Consider the following 20,466-nt stretch of genomic DNA (forward strand, 5'->3'; position numbering starts at 1 on the left):
TGAAAACAGTTTGTTTCAAGCAGCAGCTGGGAGAAATACTATAAAGCCAAAATAATGCCAATGGCTTACTGACATTTTGCATTGCTTACAGTCAAGCGTAACACCACATGAATCTGGCTGTGCCGTCCCTTCAAGCTCAGGCACCAGAAATCTCACTAGAGAAGAACAGGACCTGGAGTAAGCCTGACATCACCAGAAGCTAGACTTCCAGAAAGCCTGAAAAGACAGAGGTGCTGGTATAGACAAGGTAAGGAGGAAACAGAAACAATGTTGTTTGATGGGAATGAAGCATTGGACCTGTCATGTAGAGCAGATACAGTCAAGCAGGCAATCATGACCGTAGACAAAACAGAGAAGCTCGTCATATTACAGGAACACGCTCAAGGACTGGTGACCTAGAGAAGGCATTTAGTGACACAAGAGATTCTTCGCTTCCCTTTCCATGAAGCTAGCATAAGCCCTCTCCTGTGTTTGGTGAAATGTCGGGACAGAACACTGTCAGATTCGATACTAGTCATGCTGCTTTTCCCTCTTGAAGGTATCTACTGAAGATATCCTTACTTAGGATGTCCCCCTGAGAGACGAATCTCTTGACCTTGCAAGGTATCAGGGCTTGCAGCATTTCTGGACTTCAGTCCTGCAGTAGCAGGATTGGATGAAATGTGGGTAGAGGTGTCCTTTGCTGTCAGTGAGAGCCATGGTGGCAAAGCAGCAATCCCATGGGCTCAAGTTCTGCCAGGCCACATCCATCATTCTCTTTTTGGGAGAAGTTAGTCTGAAACACAAAAGAGGTAACCTTTACCCTAACCACAGAGCGGTTGTCTTCGCCCTGCACCACAGACAGCATGCTCATCACAAGAAAAAACAGATTCCTGAGAAAACTGGGACAGCTCCCAGGCAAACAGCAGTGTCACCCAAAGCTTTCAGACATGCTAAGATAGATCTGGGGGTTTGGGTTGGGGTTTTTTGTTTTCAAAAAGTAGGTACAGAATCACTCTCAAACCACTAGTTGGGGGTGTGGGGAGAATAAAGTAGGGCACCTGCATTGAGTTTTCTGCTCCATTCATCTTCTATAGCAATTTTCAGAGACCTGTTGAAGGAAGTTGTGCAGCATGATGGCCAGTATAAGCTTACAAGCCCCTTCAAAGCCAGTTTCTTAGCAGAAAAATAAGGAAAACAACTTGCAAGGAACTGCACTAGCAAGTGAGGTGCTGAATAGAAGAGGGACTCAACTGCCCTGTGACTTTGGGAACTGTCTTTCTCAGTGCTATCCTTGGGAGTTTTCATCTGAAAACAGAAGATGGGATTCACCCGAATTAGTAGAGATATTGACGTTTTCTAAAGAGACAATATTCATTTTGGTGAAAGAGGGGGAAAAACGTCATTAAAAAAAATTTAAATTCTGAGACAAGAGAAAGCCAGTTATTCACACATCCCTAGGTGCTGGCAACGTAACACTGATAGGCTGCCACACAGGCCCAGGAACGTACAACATGACTCAGAATTACCAAATTTTGCCCACAGTAGTTAATGTCACAAGAGCCATTCATTTTCAGTGGCTGTTTTTCATTCTGTTATCACAAGTCAGATGTACTGCCAAAAACAAGCAACCACTTCTAAAAGATGTCTTGGGTGGGGATAACTTATCCAACAACCCACTCAACTCTCAGGACCTCAGTGGCTTCAACTTCATTGCTACCTTTTCTTAGGACTCTCCCTTTCATACAGTGGCAGTACAGGAAATGGTCAGGAAACAGCACATGCCACTCCTGCTTTACCTTTGTTGATAATTGGGTGGGCTCCAGCATTTGTCAGCAGCTTTCTGGAAATCCTTGGGAAAGAGAGGTCCAGGGTCTTTCCCTGCTTCATGCAAGAATGTTATATGATGCATGATTAGAGGACAGACAGTATAGTCATTTCCTTGAAAGGGTGCCACTCACTTTGCTTGCATTTCCTCCCACTTGCAAAGGGAGCAGAGGATTAGTGTCCTCCCATCTCTTCTGGTAGGTTTCTTCATGGTGATTGTCTTCCAGAAATGCAGCCCCTATCAACTGAGATTTCACCAGCTGAGATATTAAGTATCAATAACCCCAGCTTCTTTCCATGATATTTCACATAGGAAGAAAAAATGAGAAGTCTGCTGCCATTCTGCATTGTCTCCAAACAATTGGACTCATCAGGCAAATGAATCAAACTACATTTGAAACTGAAAACGTTCCATGAATAACAATGTCACAACAGCACACACTACTCCTAAAGTCTCTGGGTTAACAATGTAAGAATCAATGTACATGAGTAACTGCAGGAGCCCACAAAAAGGATTTTTGCCAGTAATGTGATCAATTGTTTGGTACTTACAAAACTACAGTTATGTTAACAAGGAAAAATAAGCAAGATTTTTGGCAAGTTTAGAAACAAGGTGAAAGCTCACAAGTTTTTAATGACAATTATATGCATAAAAAGTCTGGGAAATTAAAAAGATTCAACAGAAGTTTGGCCATGACAGTGTGAAATATTAAGTGTTTCAACCACAGCCTTGCATAAAACAAGACCAAAGAGACACCAAAGCAGATATATTACAAGTGAAAAAACTTAGACTGACCAGTGGCCAAGTAGAAACCGGAGAACCAACTGTGGTAACTGCCACATGGAAAATGTGAATTGCAGATGAAGAGTTGCAAGAACAGATTGGGAAGGTGGATCCCTGGGTTTTTAAATGGCTATTTCAACCATATTCTGCCTAGGTTATCAACTACGAGAGGACCTCAGTCAGTGCCCTATGGGTGAATTAGTAACAATAGCAATAAAATGACCAAGCTTTGTGAGCTAAATTATGGGCTTGTCTACATGGGGAATTGTTATAGAAGCTAGGTGTAAATTTAGAGCACAATGGCTTTTTTGCACCCATTCCCAGATGGGTGGGTAACACTATTCTACTCTGAGAATGTCTTTCAGAGAAGGCAAAGCTCAACAATACTAAGACACTTCGCATACTGAAAGGCGGTAGCTGGGGATAGCTATTTCACACTTCCCCCCCCTTAAATGTAGGTGCATCCCAAGACTGTAGATGATTGAAAGGCAAAGCAGGCTAACAGCAGACTCGGAGCAAGTTTTTGACAAGTCACTGTCTCTAAGCTTTGTTTCTCATCTAGGGAGAGGGGACATTGTGCTTTCTTGCATGTCTCTAAAGGATATTGAGATGCAGGAGTAAGAGGTGCCGTAAGGAAATTCCACTGTGAAAGGTACAGGGCACATTACCTTTGTCCATCACTAGCTGCAAGGAATTTGATCAAAGCTTTCCAGGGTATGCGATCAATATTACCCTTAAAGACCCAAGTATGAGGACTTGACACCAACAAGCCACATAGTGCCATTGGTCCAGCATCCCTGCTAACCCTGTTCAGTCACACTGCACTGTTGGACTTCACATTTATTTAGCTTCATGCCTGACTAGCAGCAGCCTCCTGCGCCGAGAAGTACAAACTGGCATTACAATCTACACTAAACTTTCACATAGCTTGTCCCTAACACTACACTTCTTTCATGTGTAAGTACTCTGCAGCTGGCACCAGTGGCATTCTTTAGTTACACCACCATGAAGCAGGATATCAGCATCTGACCCATTGATCTCAACCCTCTATGCAGTACTTAAAAGCTAACCAATGTAATGAGAAGTGCAGGAAAATTTGGGCAACGCGAGACATGAAGATTTTTACCTCACTAAGTTGGCACAAGGTCCTGGCCACCGGCAGCTCTGGTAAACTCGCTGGATCACCGTTTCTGACCCATTCTGCACTTGGCAGGAAACTGTCCGCGTAACCGTATAGTGACACCAATGCCTGCAGAGAAAAAGGACACTGTTAGCCCCAGTAAGGCTGCAAGCTGAACCGACATATATCAGACTGCAATAAAAACAGACCAAGTATCTGGGGGTGGGGTTGTTTCTTCTGCCAGCCATAGCTAGCCTCTTGCAGTCTTCATTTCTCACCCCACCCTCTCCTCCCAATAGCTGCAGAAAGATTCCCTGCTTTTGCCAACCTGAACCACATGAGATCCAGTAACGCCTCTTGCTTGGTCCTCAGAGGCCAGAGTTTTATAGTACATAATTTAGGTCTGTTAGTTATCATAAACAATAGGACTTGGGGGTGGGGGGGTGGGGGAAGTGTTCCAAATCTCCTGATAGTCAGTTTCCATTGTACTGGTCTTAATTTCAGCCTGCTTATTATGGTATCGTTCCCCAGCCTCCTACCATTCTGAACAACATCTGAGTTGGAAAATTCTGCTTTTTGGTGTGGTGGAGCTCATTGTCAGCAGGGTTTGAACAAGCTGGGTGCCGAACAAGTCATATTGCTGTCCTGGTGAAGTTACAGTCTAAAAATGGCCAAGAGAAAATGCAGGGAAGGGAGGGACTAATGTCTTATACCATCTGATAAGAAAACAAGAGTGAGAGAGACCTCCTCACCATAAGGCATATGGGAAGGCAGGAGCTGCAGTGTCAGCCTTGGGAATCAGGACCCACAGACCCTTTCCACCTTCTCTGAAAAATATGTTTTTAGGTTCCAGTGTCATGCTTGGGGGGGGGGGGGGGGGGGGGAATGGGTTTTTTTCCCCCTTGCAAGCGTCATTCATATTTGCCAAATACTGGCCCACGGTTTTGCTTTTGTACCTCAGAGGAGTTAACAGATTTGAGAGTCACTTTCCTACTGACTGGGGATCAGAACAGGGGTCACTAACGGGAAGTGCCAGCTTGTGCTCTGAAACACACAAAGTGCTTGTCTAAGCATTTCCTGCACATGCAGAAGAGTCCTGCTCCTCATCCATCTTAAGGTAAGACCCCCCAGTACAGTTGATCCCTTCTCCAAGTACTGCAGTGGCTCGCCAACCTTGCATACCAGAAATCAAACTGCTTGCACGGTGGAAACAGGCACCTGCACATCCCCTCCTCCTTCCCTAACCCACCTTTCTCATGGCAGCTTAATTTTTCTCGTATTTGCCATCTACAGCATTTGTTGCCTTTTGTTTTCTTTTTGGATTCCCATCCTATCTCTGCAGGAGGTTCCCTGCTCTCTGGATAACTCTCATTTCCATGAATAGGAGGTACACATGCCAGAGGCTGAGCCTAGCACTGCAGACCACAATGGACAAGCTGGGGCCAGCAGGCTGCTCAACAAACCTTCGGCTATGGCCAGATGGGTGAGCTGGGGCACCCAAAGAGAGGGTGGCTTTCTACCCAGTGCCATCAAGCTCATCAGCTGCATCAAGGCAGAGCCATGCAGCTTTCCCTGCAGACACTGCTCCTGCTCACTATAAACCCGCCTGCAGTTCCTCATCAGGAAGCATGGACTGCAGTCATATCTCGGGTGACACCAGGCTGGCGGGGAGATCTTAGAGAACCACTTCTCTCAGATTTATTGAGTACCTGTGGTGTATATATAGGGATCAGACACCCTAGTACCCAAATGTCTTTGCTAACATCTGCATCAGAACTAAAGGGCAAAACAGGGGAAAAAAGATAAGATTAATGAACCTTCAGATCACATGATGACAGCAGATCCTTTAACAGGCTCAACACAACTTCTGCACAAAGTTTAGGGAGCAAAACCAGGAGAAACAAAGACAGGAGATAATTCAAAGTAAAGTTTTCTTTTTAATTTCACATGCACATGTGGTGCAATTGGCCATTTCGTTTCTCCAAGCCTTAGTCATGGGCTTTGTTCAGACAAGTACTGCTGCATAAGATCTCCTCATGCCATGGGAACAGCCAGTTGAGCATGGAAGGAAAAGCAGCCAGGAGAAAGGACAAATACAAGAGGGGCTGGGGAAACCACAGCTCTGTATGATTTACCTTGAGCATGTTTTTACCACAGTGCTTACGGCCATTGGAAGGACAGCACTTCTGCACAAGCCTCAGGGCAAAAGCATTTCATGTCAGGCAAAACAAACTGCACATATACAGAACCTGACAGGATAATGGCAGAAGCATATGTCCTAAAATTATGAAAAACAAAACTTCTTATTAACATGCAGTGAGGAAAGGAATTGGTCCCACCACAGGAGAGGAACAAAGCAGTAGTATGCACACTAGCAACACATAACAGAGCATGAAAGGACATGAATACTAACAAATTCAGAATAAAGTTACTGAGCATTTTAAAACAGAACATAATTATCAAGGACTCAAGTGCCTCCCCTCATGTTAAGACCATTTTTCTGGCTTGTCAATGAAATCCAAATAAATTAAATATTTATTTACCCATGCTATGCTTTAACTGTTACATAGGTTGTATGGGTGTCCCTGTGGCCTTCTCCCATCACAGAGTCATCTGGGAAGAATGTTTCCGTGGTGTGGAGCTGGATTATTCTACACTGATTATTTCACTCTAATACAGATTTTGGTGGGCTTCTGGGACAACCTGTCCCACCTTCTTGGGTACACACAAAGCACTTCTGTGTCAGATTAAAAAAAAAAAAAAATTCAATTGCACTCTGAGCAAAACCCTCCATATCTGATGCCAAAACTAGAGAGCTTCATATTCCTGAAGGCAAATGAATTGGGAAGGTAAACAAAGACAAACACCACCACATACCCCAGCACAATGCAGAAGAGAAAGGCAGGCATTGGAGGCAGACTCTGCAATTGCTGGAGAAAATCTGGCAGCCTATCTGCTCTGATTAATGTATAATGGCAGCTCCAAATTGCAGCTCCTAAGGAGAAATTGGAAACTAACCATTGCTCTCTTTAGCTTTCCCTTGCATAGACCCAGTTTTAATGTCATCTTGCTCCTTCAAGGATTATTTTCAACCAGCTTGGGTGTCTAGCACTACATTTGTGGATCTGGAGCTAAAGAGGTAGCACTGTGCAGGCTGCCTATGTCAAAAACTGTGAGAAAGGTTGATTATTTTAAGCTACCTACAAAGTTGGTTTTGCCAGGGCTTTTGTTCAGTGGGTGCAGCACAGATTTTCTTCCCAAACAAGTCCAAAACTGCTGTTGTCCAAGTAGGTGTCTCACATCTTTGCTCTACCTGGTCATTGGAATAAGCTGTTCAGGTACACGTGCCCTCACAAGTCAAAGGAATTTGGCAGTCAAGTTGTCATTTCTGCCTTGGAAAAGCCTTTCTTGGAAGTGAGACGTACTGGACAGACCTTGTTACAATCTAGTGACAGAGTCTTAGGCAGCGGTTGCAGGTAAAGGCTGCTCCCACACTACGGTGCACAGAACAGGAGCCTGCACATTGGTGCGAGGAGAACCCCAACACTTTCCCAGGTTCATTTCTTCAGATGACCTGCTCAGGGACCTGTTATAAAAGGAAGCTATTATTACAGGAAGTCTATTATTACAGGAAGCAAGCAGCTTCCCCGAGGCTGTCTGTTCATTGCTTTCCTTGCCTGAAGCCATTACCTGGTTTTGCCAGGCTGAACAGGACTGATAGCCCAAAGCAAAATAACCAAGCCTTTACTCAAATCTAGGGACAACCTTCCACCTTCCTCAGCAGAAGCACTGAGAGCACAGTCACAGTGATAAAGTACCACAACACTTGTCACCTCAGCAGTCTCAGAGTCTTCTCTAAAGCGGAACCACCACAGCATGAATCGAGGGGAGAGAAAGAAAAAAAAAAAAAAAAAAGGTCAGACCCTGAAGATACTCAGATAATCCGGCATGAACACAGATTTCTCTAACTTCTTTCTTTACCAACAGAAGGAAGAATTTGGTTACAAAGGTACCCACCCAGGAGTGAAAGGTACATTCCCATTTGCAAAACATCACACTCTTATCTTCCCATAAATAGCATAATTTTCCTAGAAATGCAACTTATAGGTGTTTGTTTTTCACTGTGGCATAGAAGCAGGTGAGACAGAAAGACAGGAACACAGCTGATCATAAGATGCAGTAGGATACAAAGTTTGGGACTCACTGCAGATATAATAGCACAGTGACTATGACAGAGAGACAGACAAAACCACCCCAAGATTTCTCTTTGCAAGCCAAAAGTCAGCAAGAACAGTCTCCAGAATGCAAGCACGCTTGAGACAAAGTGATGAAAGGCCCCATCATGGCTTACAGAGATTATAAATGACCCTTTATATTATATACAGACGCTAGCAAGAAAGGTTTAGGACTTTTACTGGCATGCATCCAGGATGGCAGAGAATATATTGCTGCTTGTTCAAAAAGAATATTCCAACAAAGCAAACACAATAATCCAAAAAGCAGCTCCTTTAGGGCTGGGTCTGTCGGATCTCATGCATGCTCATCACCAGCATATTTAGCACAACGCCCCGCAGTGTCTTGTCCACTGCTTTGCTTAGAGAGGCAAGTCTCACTTGGTCCATTTTCCCCAGACGTTTCCAAAGAGATGCCCTCCTCTCCCACCCTATTTAACTTTTGGAAGACTTTCATGGACAACTGAGGATCTGCAGACCATGGCCTGCAAGCTACCGATTCAGACAGTTTCAGTGCAGGGCTACAGACCAAGATCTCACACCTTAATCACAGCTGACAACATGTTGTTCCAGGGGAAATAACAAGTGTTGATGCCAGCAGATATCAGACCGTTATTTACTGTGTAGGTTCAGGATGTTACTGTGGACATTTCAGGCTAACTAGAGCAACAAAGTCAATAGTTTGCTTCCCTTGGAGATACACTGCAAACTACTATTCTGAGCTTAAATGGACTCTTCCCTCGGCAGGTGCTGGGAGAGAGTTGTCCACTCTCTGCTGACTCAGTGAGAGCAGTGATGCATGGCGTCAGGCACCTAGATGCCGGAAAAGATGAGAAAACCTAATTTTCCAGGGCATGCATGGAGCAGGCTGAGAGGACCTCAAAGGGCAGCTGGACTTACACAGGGAGCTTGAGCTGCATTTTGCTTCTGTAGGTAGACGCCAGGAAGAAAGCCATATTCTGCACCCCACCAGCTTTCTGAACCGGCTGCACACCTTGTCAGAAGCCTTATTTGGATACATAGTTCATGCCTTCAAGATTCTGGATGTCTGTACAGCCTGTAATCCTACAGCGAGACAGAAAAGGGACTGCAGAGGATGGAGAAGTGTACGGTAACAAATACTCAAGGTAAAATACTCTAAGTTCCAGAACAGCCGCATACACATCAAAGCTTAACTCCTGGCTAGCATGACTGAATTAGCTTAGAGCAATCATTTCACAGACGGGAAGAGAATAACAGACAGCAAGCTTCCTCTTCCCCCCTTCTCACCATTTAGATTTGTACAGTACTGTTTCCTAAGCCCACCACTCAAAGGGTATGTGTAAGGGATCCCTCCACCCATTCACCCACTGTGAATGCTTAGAAAGACTCACACCACAACAAACTTACAGAGCCATCCCCAAAAGCAACGTTTGCTTCTTTCCTACTCCAAACCACTGGCTTTTACCCAAGCTTCTCAGACTCTTGGGGGTCCCTGGAGGACCTTCCAGGGGGTTTGCAAAAGAAAAGCTAACTGGTTGTTAGTAGGCTTCATTTCACTGGACAAGTGATCACAAACTGAACAATGTCAGAAACCACTGGGCTGAACTGATCAGGACTCAGCAAGTAGCCTGTTTAATCAGGAGCATGCAACTTTAAAATGAAAGCAGTTACATTCTTGCCTAATCGGTTCTTTCAGTGGGATGACAGTTCAGCTCCACACACAAAACTGACTTGCTGCCGTGCCCTGTTAAGGACAGACCTACAGCAGGCAACACCTACCACATACAGGACCTTCTGGCTGATGTGTTCACTGGAGTGAAGGACATGACTACAACTCCGATACCCGTGGCCTTATAGCACACCATGCTCCTACCAGCATGGAATGCTGTGCTTTCAGTGGAGACAATCCTACAAGTTAGACTCTGAGCAAAGACATTTATGCTGTTGTAGAACTAAGTAAAATGGAGATTTAGTGTGGGTTTAGTACTTCCGATGAAAGCACATGCCACAGAGTACAATGCAAAAGCTCAAATCACCAAGACTTAACTGGCCAAGACAGAAGCAAGCAAAGTCTTTCTGGGAGGGGAAAAAAAAAAAAAAAAAAAAAAAAAAAAAAGACTTTATATGCAGGATTGTTTCATCAGCACCTGTTGCATGTGTTTGGGCATGAATAGACCCTCCCCACTCCCAATAAATATTACAGAAGTCTCTCAATAAGGTAGGCATTTCTGATGCTTGTGATATGCCCTAAAGCTCTGTGCTGTGTAAACAACTGCACTGAATTATCTTTTTGTTTCCATAAGGATAACACACTGTGTGTTATACTTAGCAGAGATCAACATTTAGGGCACAGAAAACAGTAGGAGTGTTTTGATAGCTAGATAGATTTCCCCAAGTTTCCTCATAACATTTTTCACTGGAGCTATCAATTTCCCTGCAATCCTAGAGAGGAATTTCAATAAAATCAGAAGGTCACTGACTTTCACTGGGAAAAAGTTGCCGTTCTGACTCAATGAAAGCGAACTGTGCCCTTTTCTCTGTGTAAATAGTACAGCATCCCACTTGCTTTGCCAGAACAGCAATCCATACATTGTGTGCTGGAGCCCATCATTAGGAGGGGTTAGTTATTTATATACTCTACTGAGGCCAGCAGCAGAAGTTGCCGTCTACGTGCCAAGAAATCCAGATTCAAAGGCTGCCAGGCTCTCTGGGGTATCTCTTCCTGAGCCGTCCAGTTCTACATAACTACATTATTCACAAATAACTACATAACTTCTTATTCACAAATATACACTTCCCTGAATGTGCTTTGACTCTCATCAGGATCAAGTTTACCAGCTAATTCAGTTGGCTGTGACCAGATTACTCTTTACTGCTGTGACCTGGCTAAAAAAGAAACAATCCCATCACATGGTACTGGAAAGCTCAGAAAAAAAACAAGCTGGGCTTAAGTTTCTCCAGTTCTTGACCACATTCATGCTTTCCCCAGGTAACTAGGTTTTAGGATCCAAGGCTGTCATTCAGCTCATTGTCCAAAGAACCAGCTACAAAATTCAATTGTGAGCAGCAGTCTCCACAATATCAGAATGTTCAGAGTTGATGGATTGATCCAGGTCTGTAGTTTGATGAACCACTGCTAAGGAATCCATGGAAGACCACCTGTGGCTGTACACAAGCTTATGATAGTAAGGTTCAGTTCAAAGCAGAGTCTGATCTTCCATTACAAAGTGTTAAGAGGTCTGCAAGTCAGAAGACATGACAAGTCACAGTAATCTTGTTGTCAATATTGATGTTTTACGCATGTCTTACTCCCACTGAGTACTTCATAGTCACTAATAGAGATTACCCTGACTCCTGTGAAAAAGGAAGGAAAATCTTTGTAACAGCCCATTCATTTTGGGAAATGAATAAAACTGGAAGACTGCTGGTGTTTCTGAAGCCAGACAGCAGTAGCCATTTGAAGCAGCAGAGAGCCAGAGGCATGAACAGGAATAAGACAAGTTCCAGGTCTCCCACTCTGCTACATTGGTCAGACAAAGATTGGAAGGAACTCCAATCTTTCTGCACACACCACCAATAAGAGTGTGAAAGAAGTGGCCATAAAAATAAGTTCTGGCTAACAGAGTAAGATGGGACAATTTATCTAGGTACCTCCCAATAGCATAACCCTTCCCCAGGGGGCAATATGTTCTGTGCTTAGTGCTCTTCAAATAGTCAGTTGCCAATAACAGTCTTAAGTTTTCCCACACAAAGTGGATTATCAGAGACTGCTAGAGGGAGTTTAGTCCTAGAGGAATCTTTACCTTAGGAGGAAAATGTAGTTCAGTCTGCACCACAGCTTTAATCTTCAGCAAGTTCTGAAGCCAAGCACATTTAACTGTGCTTTCCTTGCTTTGTTGTGTGCATGGTTGACCTTCCAAACAGTACTACCTTGAAGGTTGAACTCACTTCAATTCATAGGAAACTGCACAAAATTTTGCCTTATCCTTCTGCAGCCATTGAAGTTACAGGGGTTAAGCAGGTTACAGCCTCTCCCTGCTAGAATTATTAAAAGCCTAGAAGCAGAATAGCCAAATAGCATGGAGCCACAGGCGCAACTCTTTTTCAGAGACAAAGAGGGAATCCAGCTCCCCACAGCAACATTCAGCTTCTTCAACCATGAGACCATTCCTCTTCTCTTCCAATCCCGCACCTCATTCACAAGGCACCTTCCAACTGCTGTAACTAATGAAGAAGGGGCTCCGAAGACAATAGCCCTCGTCTATTACACATGCTTGATTAATTTGTACAGTGGAGCCACCCTGTACATCAGCAGGAATATAAATGCAGAATATAGCAGAGGCAGATGAGGACTTAAAAAAGGTTGAGCAGGCAGGTAGTATCAGAAATAAATTAATCATGTTCAATGCATGCACCTCTGTGCTTATGTATCTGTTCATGCATGCATAAGGGGAAAGAGGTGAGAAGGCACAAAGACTATCTCTCTAGCATAAAGTCCCTCTGATTTACACCCACTACCCAGCTCCTCTCAGTTTGCTAGTAGCATGTTCCAGCTGAATCAAACAATAAATATGGTTGACCTGAACCATAACTACCTTCATCATGAAAATGAAAGAAGTTAGTCCATGACTGAGTGCTCAGAAATAAAAGGGACGTTCACTCCTTTGAAGTGCTTTGCTTTTACAGGCATTCTTCTAGCCACTGAACTGTTTTGCTGATCCCATCCCCAAGCTTATCACAATCAATAAGAAGACAGTAGTTTCTAGTGTTCAGAGGGAGGAAAGAGGAAACGTACAAAAGTATCTATGGAATCTGTCTTTGTTAAATTATGGCTTGATGGAATTTGGCATTCAATATCCATGCAGCGTGGAAATCATGCACAATTACAACCAAGTATGTAATCTTTGTAACATAAAAGCTCCTTGAATTAGAGCCTTTCAAAAGAAGAACCTGAGTCTAAACATCTTTGCACAGCTGGATAATGTGGTTGTAGATAGGTGTCCTACCTTCATATTGCCAATACATCCATAGTAGTGGTTTGTTCATTCCTAGAAAGCCTGACCTTGAAGGGGTGGGGGTCAAGGAAAAAAATATCCTTAAGACCTTGATTGAAAGCACAGAGCTGGGATTTGGAACACCGACTGTTTGTCTGAAATACACCCCTGTGCTCATAGACAAGTGCCAAATGTTGTCTTTGTGTCCTCCTCTGAAGAGCTGATCTAGAATTGCTTAAGTAGAGGACAGTGGCCCTGATCTTCATTAAAGCACAAGACTAACTTTTATCAAAGTCAGTACCTCTAAATTTACACCAACCTAAATTCATTCAGAATGTAACTCTAACTTTGAATTAGCAGGAGGTGGAGGGGGATTTGTAAGTGGAAAAACAGGACATTGACGCCTGCTTGTCCTCAAAACCTTTGCAGAGAGAAAAACATTAAGAAAACTAGCATAACAAGTCAGCAACCCTGTAACAGCATCCTATTCTTTACTAGTTACAGAGTGGCTACAGAGTCTTCTCCACCACCCATAAAGTCCGTACCCATAGCTGTCTTTAATTCCCCTTGCTACATTACATCATAACAAAACAACACTTTGCACAATTTGAGTCCTCCAAAATGGACAAATCAGGCTCCTGCTGGTTTTCAGCATCTCTTTCAAATCACGTACTTAGCCTTATAGGGCCTGTATCTGCATGCATCAACAGCTAGTCTGCAAGGACTGAACAAGGTGTGCTCCTGAATTTTTTTATTATTTATTTATTTATTTATTGCTTATAGAGCTCTGTACAGACAACAGGACATCTTTGTGCCTCACATTCAGCCCTCTGTTGCCAAACTCACAGCACTTACCAGCAGCAATGAAAGCCACATGCATGACAGGAACACAGGGACTTTGCCTAAATGAAGTAGTGTTTTTCATTAGCATTATACTGGCACCAAAACCCACAAATTACAACAAGAACAAAAGGCAATGTCAAAGAAGAGCACTGAGCGTATCAAAGAAAAAAGTTAGGATGGCAATATGAAGTCATTGCTTCCTATTAATTGCATGATGTTAATCTGCCCATGTAGCGTGCATGTTTCAGGTTTTTCCTGGAGTGGAAACAGTAGAGATATTACTGTCATTGGAGACGGGTACACCCTTTTGATAGCTAAAGAGAAAAAAAAAAATATATTGAAGGAGATCCCACAGACAAAACATTGCTTTTTCTCTTTAAGGGAATACAGATTTGTTTTCCTGAGCTATTTCAACACTCAGAGCAGTGTCCTGTGGGCCCAAAAAGGCATTGAAAAGCAGATCATACCATCAGATTCAGATTCACAAGTGTTAGGATGCAACTGGAAATACCTGTACAGACAACTGCGTCAGGTAAACAGAACCCAGAACTCTTCTAGCAACATTTCTTCCACCTGCCCTCCCTCCTTCTCTTTTCCGGTGGCACATTACAGTCGTTTCATTCAGTCTAGGTCTTTAATTTGTTCAGCAACTTGTAAAGGAGTTTGTGAGCTCTGGTGTACAAGGCACTATGCAGGAGACCTTTCTAGAATAGTTGTCTACTGTGTGGTTGCCCATCATTATTGGGAACTAGATTTCATGAGCCAAGGGGACCTCTTTAGAGTGAAGTTGCAGTGAATGTGCAGGCTCAGCTTTATTCCACATCACTTCTGTTTCAGGTGAGTACTATACAAAGAGCCAGATGTGACAACATCCTCATTGAAAGTGCTAAAGAAACAGCCTTTCCTCAAACACAAGAAAATCCTACACCTTTCTAATGTTTCCAGTGCTGGAAGAGGTGATTAGAAATAATAAGCCAGTCTAGACAAATCCATCTACTTATACAGCTTTAAGATCAACAATTTCTCTTCTACCTTTTTGATTTGTCAGCTTAGCCACTTGTGTTCAGTGAGGCAACTGAAGTTCAGGTACCCATCAGCCAGCATTTGCATTAGGCTTGAGACAAGACTACTGCCGGTGCTTCCGGAAGAGTTGTTGGAGACAGCTGTGCCCTACCAACATGCCTGTATGCCAAGAGCAAAGCACTTTTCTCCAGTAACTGCTCTGCTGGTATGCCAGGTCATTCTGAATACCAGGCTGTGTTGCGTGGAGTAGATAAAGCAGGCTGTCTTTCACTTGCCCGGCTCAGAGATCCCTAAAATGAGCCACGCGAAGCCCTAGTTCAGTAAAAACAAAGCCTGGCAAAACCTCTCTGCCTGGGTATTCAATGTGTTAATCAGTCTGAAAAACAAAACCCAAAGACTGTGTGTTAATTTGTTATTTAAATTGAAAACTTTTTATTCCATGTCTGCCATGTCTGGCACAAGGCTGTCCTGGGCGTTACTACAATAAAAAATAATTTGGAAAATAATCCTATTGTTCCAGTCACACCCATGGGAGTTTCATGTGTAGGGAAGTAGGAACATCAAAACTGAGATCTGTTGTGTGATCAGAGAGCTGAGTTTGCCCTTTACAACAGTCAGTTTTGATTCAAGTGCATGTTGGGAGAGAGATCAGAGACAGTGAGCTAAGGCAGGAGGATGTCTCAATAGCTTTAAGGTTAATAAATTCCTACTTGCACAGCCTAAAACTCTCAAAGCTCATCTTTAGTGTAGTAAACTAGCAATACCCTTTACAAACACACATGATCCACACCCATGGGTGGTTAGGTGATCACATCTTTCCCTTCCTTGCCTCCCTCTCAAGCCAGTGTTCCCAGTGCCCACCTAAATGCAGTAATGAATTGCCGTAAAACACTTCCTAGTTGCCAGTCACGAGCCCTTTCAAAGTACTTTCTCTGCACAAAGCGGAAGCCTCATTCAAAGCTCCATGAGAATATAACACAGCTTGGATGCAGTAGTTACAGGCACACAATAATCTGCTATACCAGCAACCTCCTCTTCACCTTCCTCCTGACTCCCACTCTTACACTCTGCCGACTGCATTGGTCCAACACCATAAAAAGTAACTACATAGCATTTGCTGTACATCAGCTCTTCTGCACACAGTAGTTCCAAACCCCTGCTAGTGAACGCTCTGTATTGCCTCATCAAATTTTAAAATCACCCTTAAGCAGATAGTATACATTTCAATCACACAGAGCTGGCTGCACTTCAGCATCTGTCTATAGATAGACTGTACAAAAGCATCTAGAAACAAAGTGCTCTAACTACCTATTTTCAATTTAAAAGGTTCTTCTGCTTTAACACATCTTCCTAAGCTTCCACTGGTTTTAGAAGCAGTCTCCATGCTTCATTTCTAGCCAAGAACAGTTATTTGTATTCTCCTTTTAAACTTTGCTGCAATCCAGTTTGTCCTTTGGTGGGGTGGGGGGGAATCCTTAAAAAAATAAAGCCATTCTCTCATGAACAGAAACACTAACACCTTTCCCTATTATTAAAAAATTCTTGAGCAATCTAAGAAACCGCTTTAGTGCCTCGGTGCTTTGGAAGCCTCTATTTGGAAGGGAGATGGTCTTGAGGGAGGAGATCTACATTTCGGTATCCAGGTGGAAAATGGGTTTGATTTGGCCAAGTAATAACAGCCGAAAAAAACCCTCCATAGCCTATGCACGCATAGTAGATTCCTTAGGAATGATAACACTGCCTTGAAACATTCCCGAGTACACACGTGGGAAACTGGATGGGGAGAAAGCAGCACTGAGCAAGAGAGAGGGGACAGCAGGAGGTCTGAAGGAGAGATACAGACATTTGGCCAGAAAAATTCCTGCCCTGTTCTGTGGGGAATTACAAGTATGGCAAACTCCATTACATGGGGGTTTTTAGGTTGTTGTTGAAGTTTAAAATTACCTGCCAATGCAAAAGGGCAGGGCAACCTAGCTGTCTCCACCAAGGCAAAGTGGAAAACTCCACAACAGCATTTTAACCACAAATTTGGTAAGAGTGCAAACTGATGCACACAAAAGATCCATCCTCCTAAAGCAAAGACTTCACAGGCATCCGTTGCCGCTCTGCTGGGAACAGGAATGTCTGGAGTTATTGGTGAGAAGAGTCTCCGTCTATGCATGCAAAGAAGCAGCGACTGACACTAGATGCACCCACATCACATTTTAGGCACATACTACTTGCAAAAGCTTGTGGCAAATTCAAAGCAAAGTCATTAAAGATAGCTAACCTTTTTTTCCTCCTCTCCTATTTACACAGATTTCTTCAAAAACAGAACATTTCAGAGGGTGAAGAGTGATACAAAGAAGAGCATGGAAGATAAATTTTGATTAAAACAAGCAGTTATGACCTGAATTTTATTGATGGGTGACAGTTATTCTGTATTTTGCTACCTTTTTTGTAGTTTGGGAAGAACAGCATACTGTTGCTTTACTTACCGTGGGCAAACCAGTAAACCTGTGAATGACACATGGCTGCTCAGCAACAGCCTACAGTTTATTATTACGCTAAGCACGTATGCAAACAGCCTTCACACGCCACAGCTAAAACTTGCTTGTGCTTTTTCTCCCTCATACTCACATATACGAGAGTTTTCCTTTACAACTTTCAGTGCAGCTTGGAGAAATTGCTACACACAGCATCTCAGCAAAGGATGACGCCAAATACAGCCAGCCTGCAAGCAATGACAGCAACTGCCATCACAACAGCGCTCACCTGAATAGGGATGCTATACACTAGCCAAGTCACTGAACACCAGCATTCACTGTATACATCAGTGCTGAATGTCAAATTAAATGACTGTAACAGACTTATGTCATGTACTTCTTGCAGCAGAAAAAAAAAACTGGTACGACTTTCAGTTGAAACCACTCTCACACACACAAATCAAAAACGTTGGTTGAATCTCAGAGCATGGAGCAGGGAGTGACAGAACAACAACTATTGAACTGTTTCCCCTTGCTGTTGATATGCCCATGGGAACAGCCTACTCACATATTCAATTATTACTGGCAATATCTGAGCCACAAGCCATGTGGGGAGTGTGCACTTCCAGTCAAATGCTTGTGAGGGGTTTGGTGTTGGTTTTTGTAGGGTTGGGGTTCGGTTTTTTTTTTCGGTTGTTTGGCTGTTTTTTAAAACAAAACAAAATATGACCACACACATCAGAGCTCATGGAGGTGCCCTGCAAACTGAGCCTTGCCTCCATAAGCCATGGAGATGCCCAGATACAAGTCAATAACCCAGACGTGGGTAGCACAAGTTGACTCCCAGGCTCAACCAGGACACCAGCTGAAGTGCCTGATACAAACCAATCTAGTTTCTGGTTGCATTCAGCTCAAGAGATCAGTTGTGTTGATTCCTATCATTTCCACATTCCCACCTCTCCCCTCTCTTCCCACCCAGTGCAGACAGATACAGCTTCATCGTTACCTTTCCAAAGGTTATGCAGCAACTCCTCCAAAAGGTACCTGGGAGCTGAAAGTTTACTTTCAGCAAAGTTCTATAGTCATTTGTAGAAGCTGCTTTGAAAACTTTCTAGTTCAGAAGCCAATAACCACTTGGCAGGGCCTGAGAGACATAATTAGAGACCTTGATTGTTTCAAAGGACATTACCCAAGAAAATGAACGCGTTGCTGCAGTCCTTGCAATAAGTTTCCAATGGGTTTTGTTGCAGAGGTCTTGAAAAGGTTTTAGCAGACTTTTAATTACACTATCAGGACTCAAGCATTTTTCTGGCACTTGGCAAAATGGGATCCTATTATTTCTGCTTGCAATGCACACTCATTGAAAGCTTATCCACAGGCCTACAGCCTAAGAATTCCTACAACTTTGTAATCCAAAATTTTTGTATCATTTGTGATATACATTAGTGACTTCCAGTAACAGTGGCCCAAGAGACAGGATTTTACTGTGCGATAGTTTAAACCATTTGGCTCAGTGCTGTATCCTGAAATACACTGCAGGGAGACTATATATTTTGCTGCAGATTACGCCGATTTACAGCAGCATTAAGCCAAGTGCTGTAACATCCTACAGAGCCAATTTGCCTTTTTGCTCTCCGCTGTACTTCAGATGCAGCATAGGAACAGAGAAAATTTGCAGCACCACAGCCCGGACCTGCCTTTGCTCAAAGGCTGGTACTGTCTGGTAGCACCAGCTGTTGCAGGCATTTTTGCACTGACCCCATCGGTCAGTGCTGCTTCTATAGGTATGTTACACATTTAGCCTCCCACAAACCTTTCATTGCAGCTGGGGAACGGAAACCACCACAGCCTGTGCCGTCACCCAACCCTCTGCTGCTGTTCAATCCAGCCTGCCCTGCTCAGCACCTCCCTCTCAGCTTGCCCTCCAAACTAAATCCTTGTCTGCAAAAATCAGGCAAAGACTAACTCCCAAAGACTAAATTCAGTCATCCAGGCTCAGAGAGGTGCAGTAAACAGGAAGCACAACGATCTCTCTTCTGTAAGAGTGGAAGTTTATACAAGTGCCAAGTATTATCATTCATAGATTTATTATAAACTTCTGTACATATTCATATACAATACTTTGTATTTTGCAGCTCTCCCTCTAAGATCTAACCACACCCTCATGAAATACTCCCCAGAGCCTTCCCTTACATGAAGGGAAGTATTACTATTCCCATTTTATTTAGGGGAAAGAAAAGAGAGAGCAAGAACTTGCAAGTCTCAGTTCCCAGACTTTGTGCTGCTCTACAGAATATACACTGAGCATTCAAGGGAATGGTCTTTTTCTTGGGAAAGAGGGTAGAAAACAAAGCCTTATGAATCAGCCAGATGATAATTAAAAGCAACTAAATCCAGATCACTTAAAGCTGCACATGAGAATCTGAACTCCTCAGATGCTGAATTCCTCTGCCGACCAGAAAAGCCAGGGTCACTTGCCCAGCTGGTCACTATTGTTCTGTCCAATAAAGTTCTGGCAGGAATGCATGTTTAACAAAATACAGAGATTAGGCATAGCAAAGAATGTGGCTCCCCCCTCAGTGTTTAGGTTAGTGGGGTTTGCCATGTTGAAATACTGAAGCTTAAGCATGTCAGATTTTCTCTGTCTTGTACTGCTAGTACCAGTGACAGACACAAGCTGACAGCTCAGTTCTCAGGATCGGTGCCATTTTACCTTTAAGTTCACTAAAAACAGCATAAAAAATTCACCTCAAAGCTGCAATGACCACTAATTAAATCAATGCTTTCGCAGGGACATAGAGTACCAAGTGAGAAAAACTCTCTGTACCTCCCATGTGCCAGAAACTCTTGAAGGGCAATTTAAACCAAGCTACAGACTCAAGGGACCAGATTTCAAAAACCTTGCAACAGGGTAGCTCATCTTTCCAAAAGGAAATCCAGCATCCAGTGACTAAATACAGCATCAAAATGACAATGATCTTCCTAACATCTGACTTAGCTCCTGACAGTTCAAAACCAGGATCTTTAGCTCAATTTACAAGGCACGTAAGACTAGAGTCAGATGCAAATATGTCATGAGAACAAGTCATACAGATGATCTTACAGAGATCTTCAGAGATCTTGCATGAACACAGCTTTTACCAAGCCAGATGCCATGCACAAAGCAGTTCTGATACCTCACTGGGCCAAGAATTTCTCAGCTCAAAAAAGAACGATA

General features: G+C 43.3%; 1 protein-coding gene across 1 annotated transcript in view; it reads right to left on the minus strand.

Annotated features, from left to right (window-relative positions):
- Positions 1 to 20,466, minus strand: part of COL26A1 (collagen type XXVI alpha 1 chain) — a 179,542-nt gene that overhangs the window by 150,335 nt on the left and 8,741 nt on the right. The window contains 1 exon segment of the mRNA XM_075719432.1: positions 3,717 to 3,839. Within this exon segment, the coding sequence (XP_075575547.1) occupies positions 3,717 to 3,839 (123 nt within the window).

This window comes from Pelecanus crispus, chromosome 12, assembly GCF_030463565.1.
Source record: "Pelecanus crispus isolate bPelCri1 chromosome 12, bPelCri1.pri, whole genome shotgun sequence".
NCBI lineage: Eukaryota > Metazoa > Chordata > Aves > Pelecaniformes > Pelecanidae > Pelecanus > Pelecanus crispus.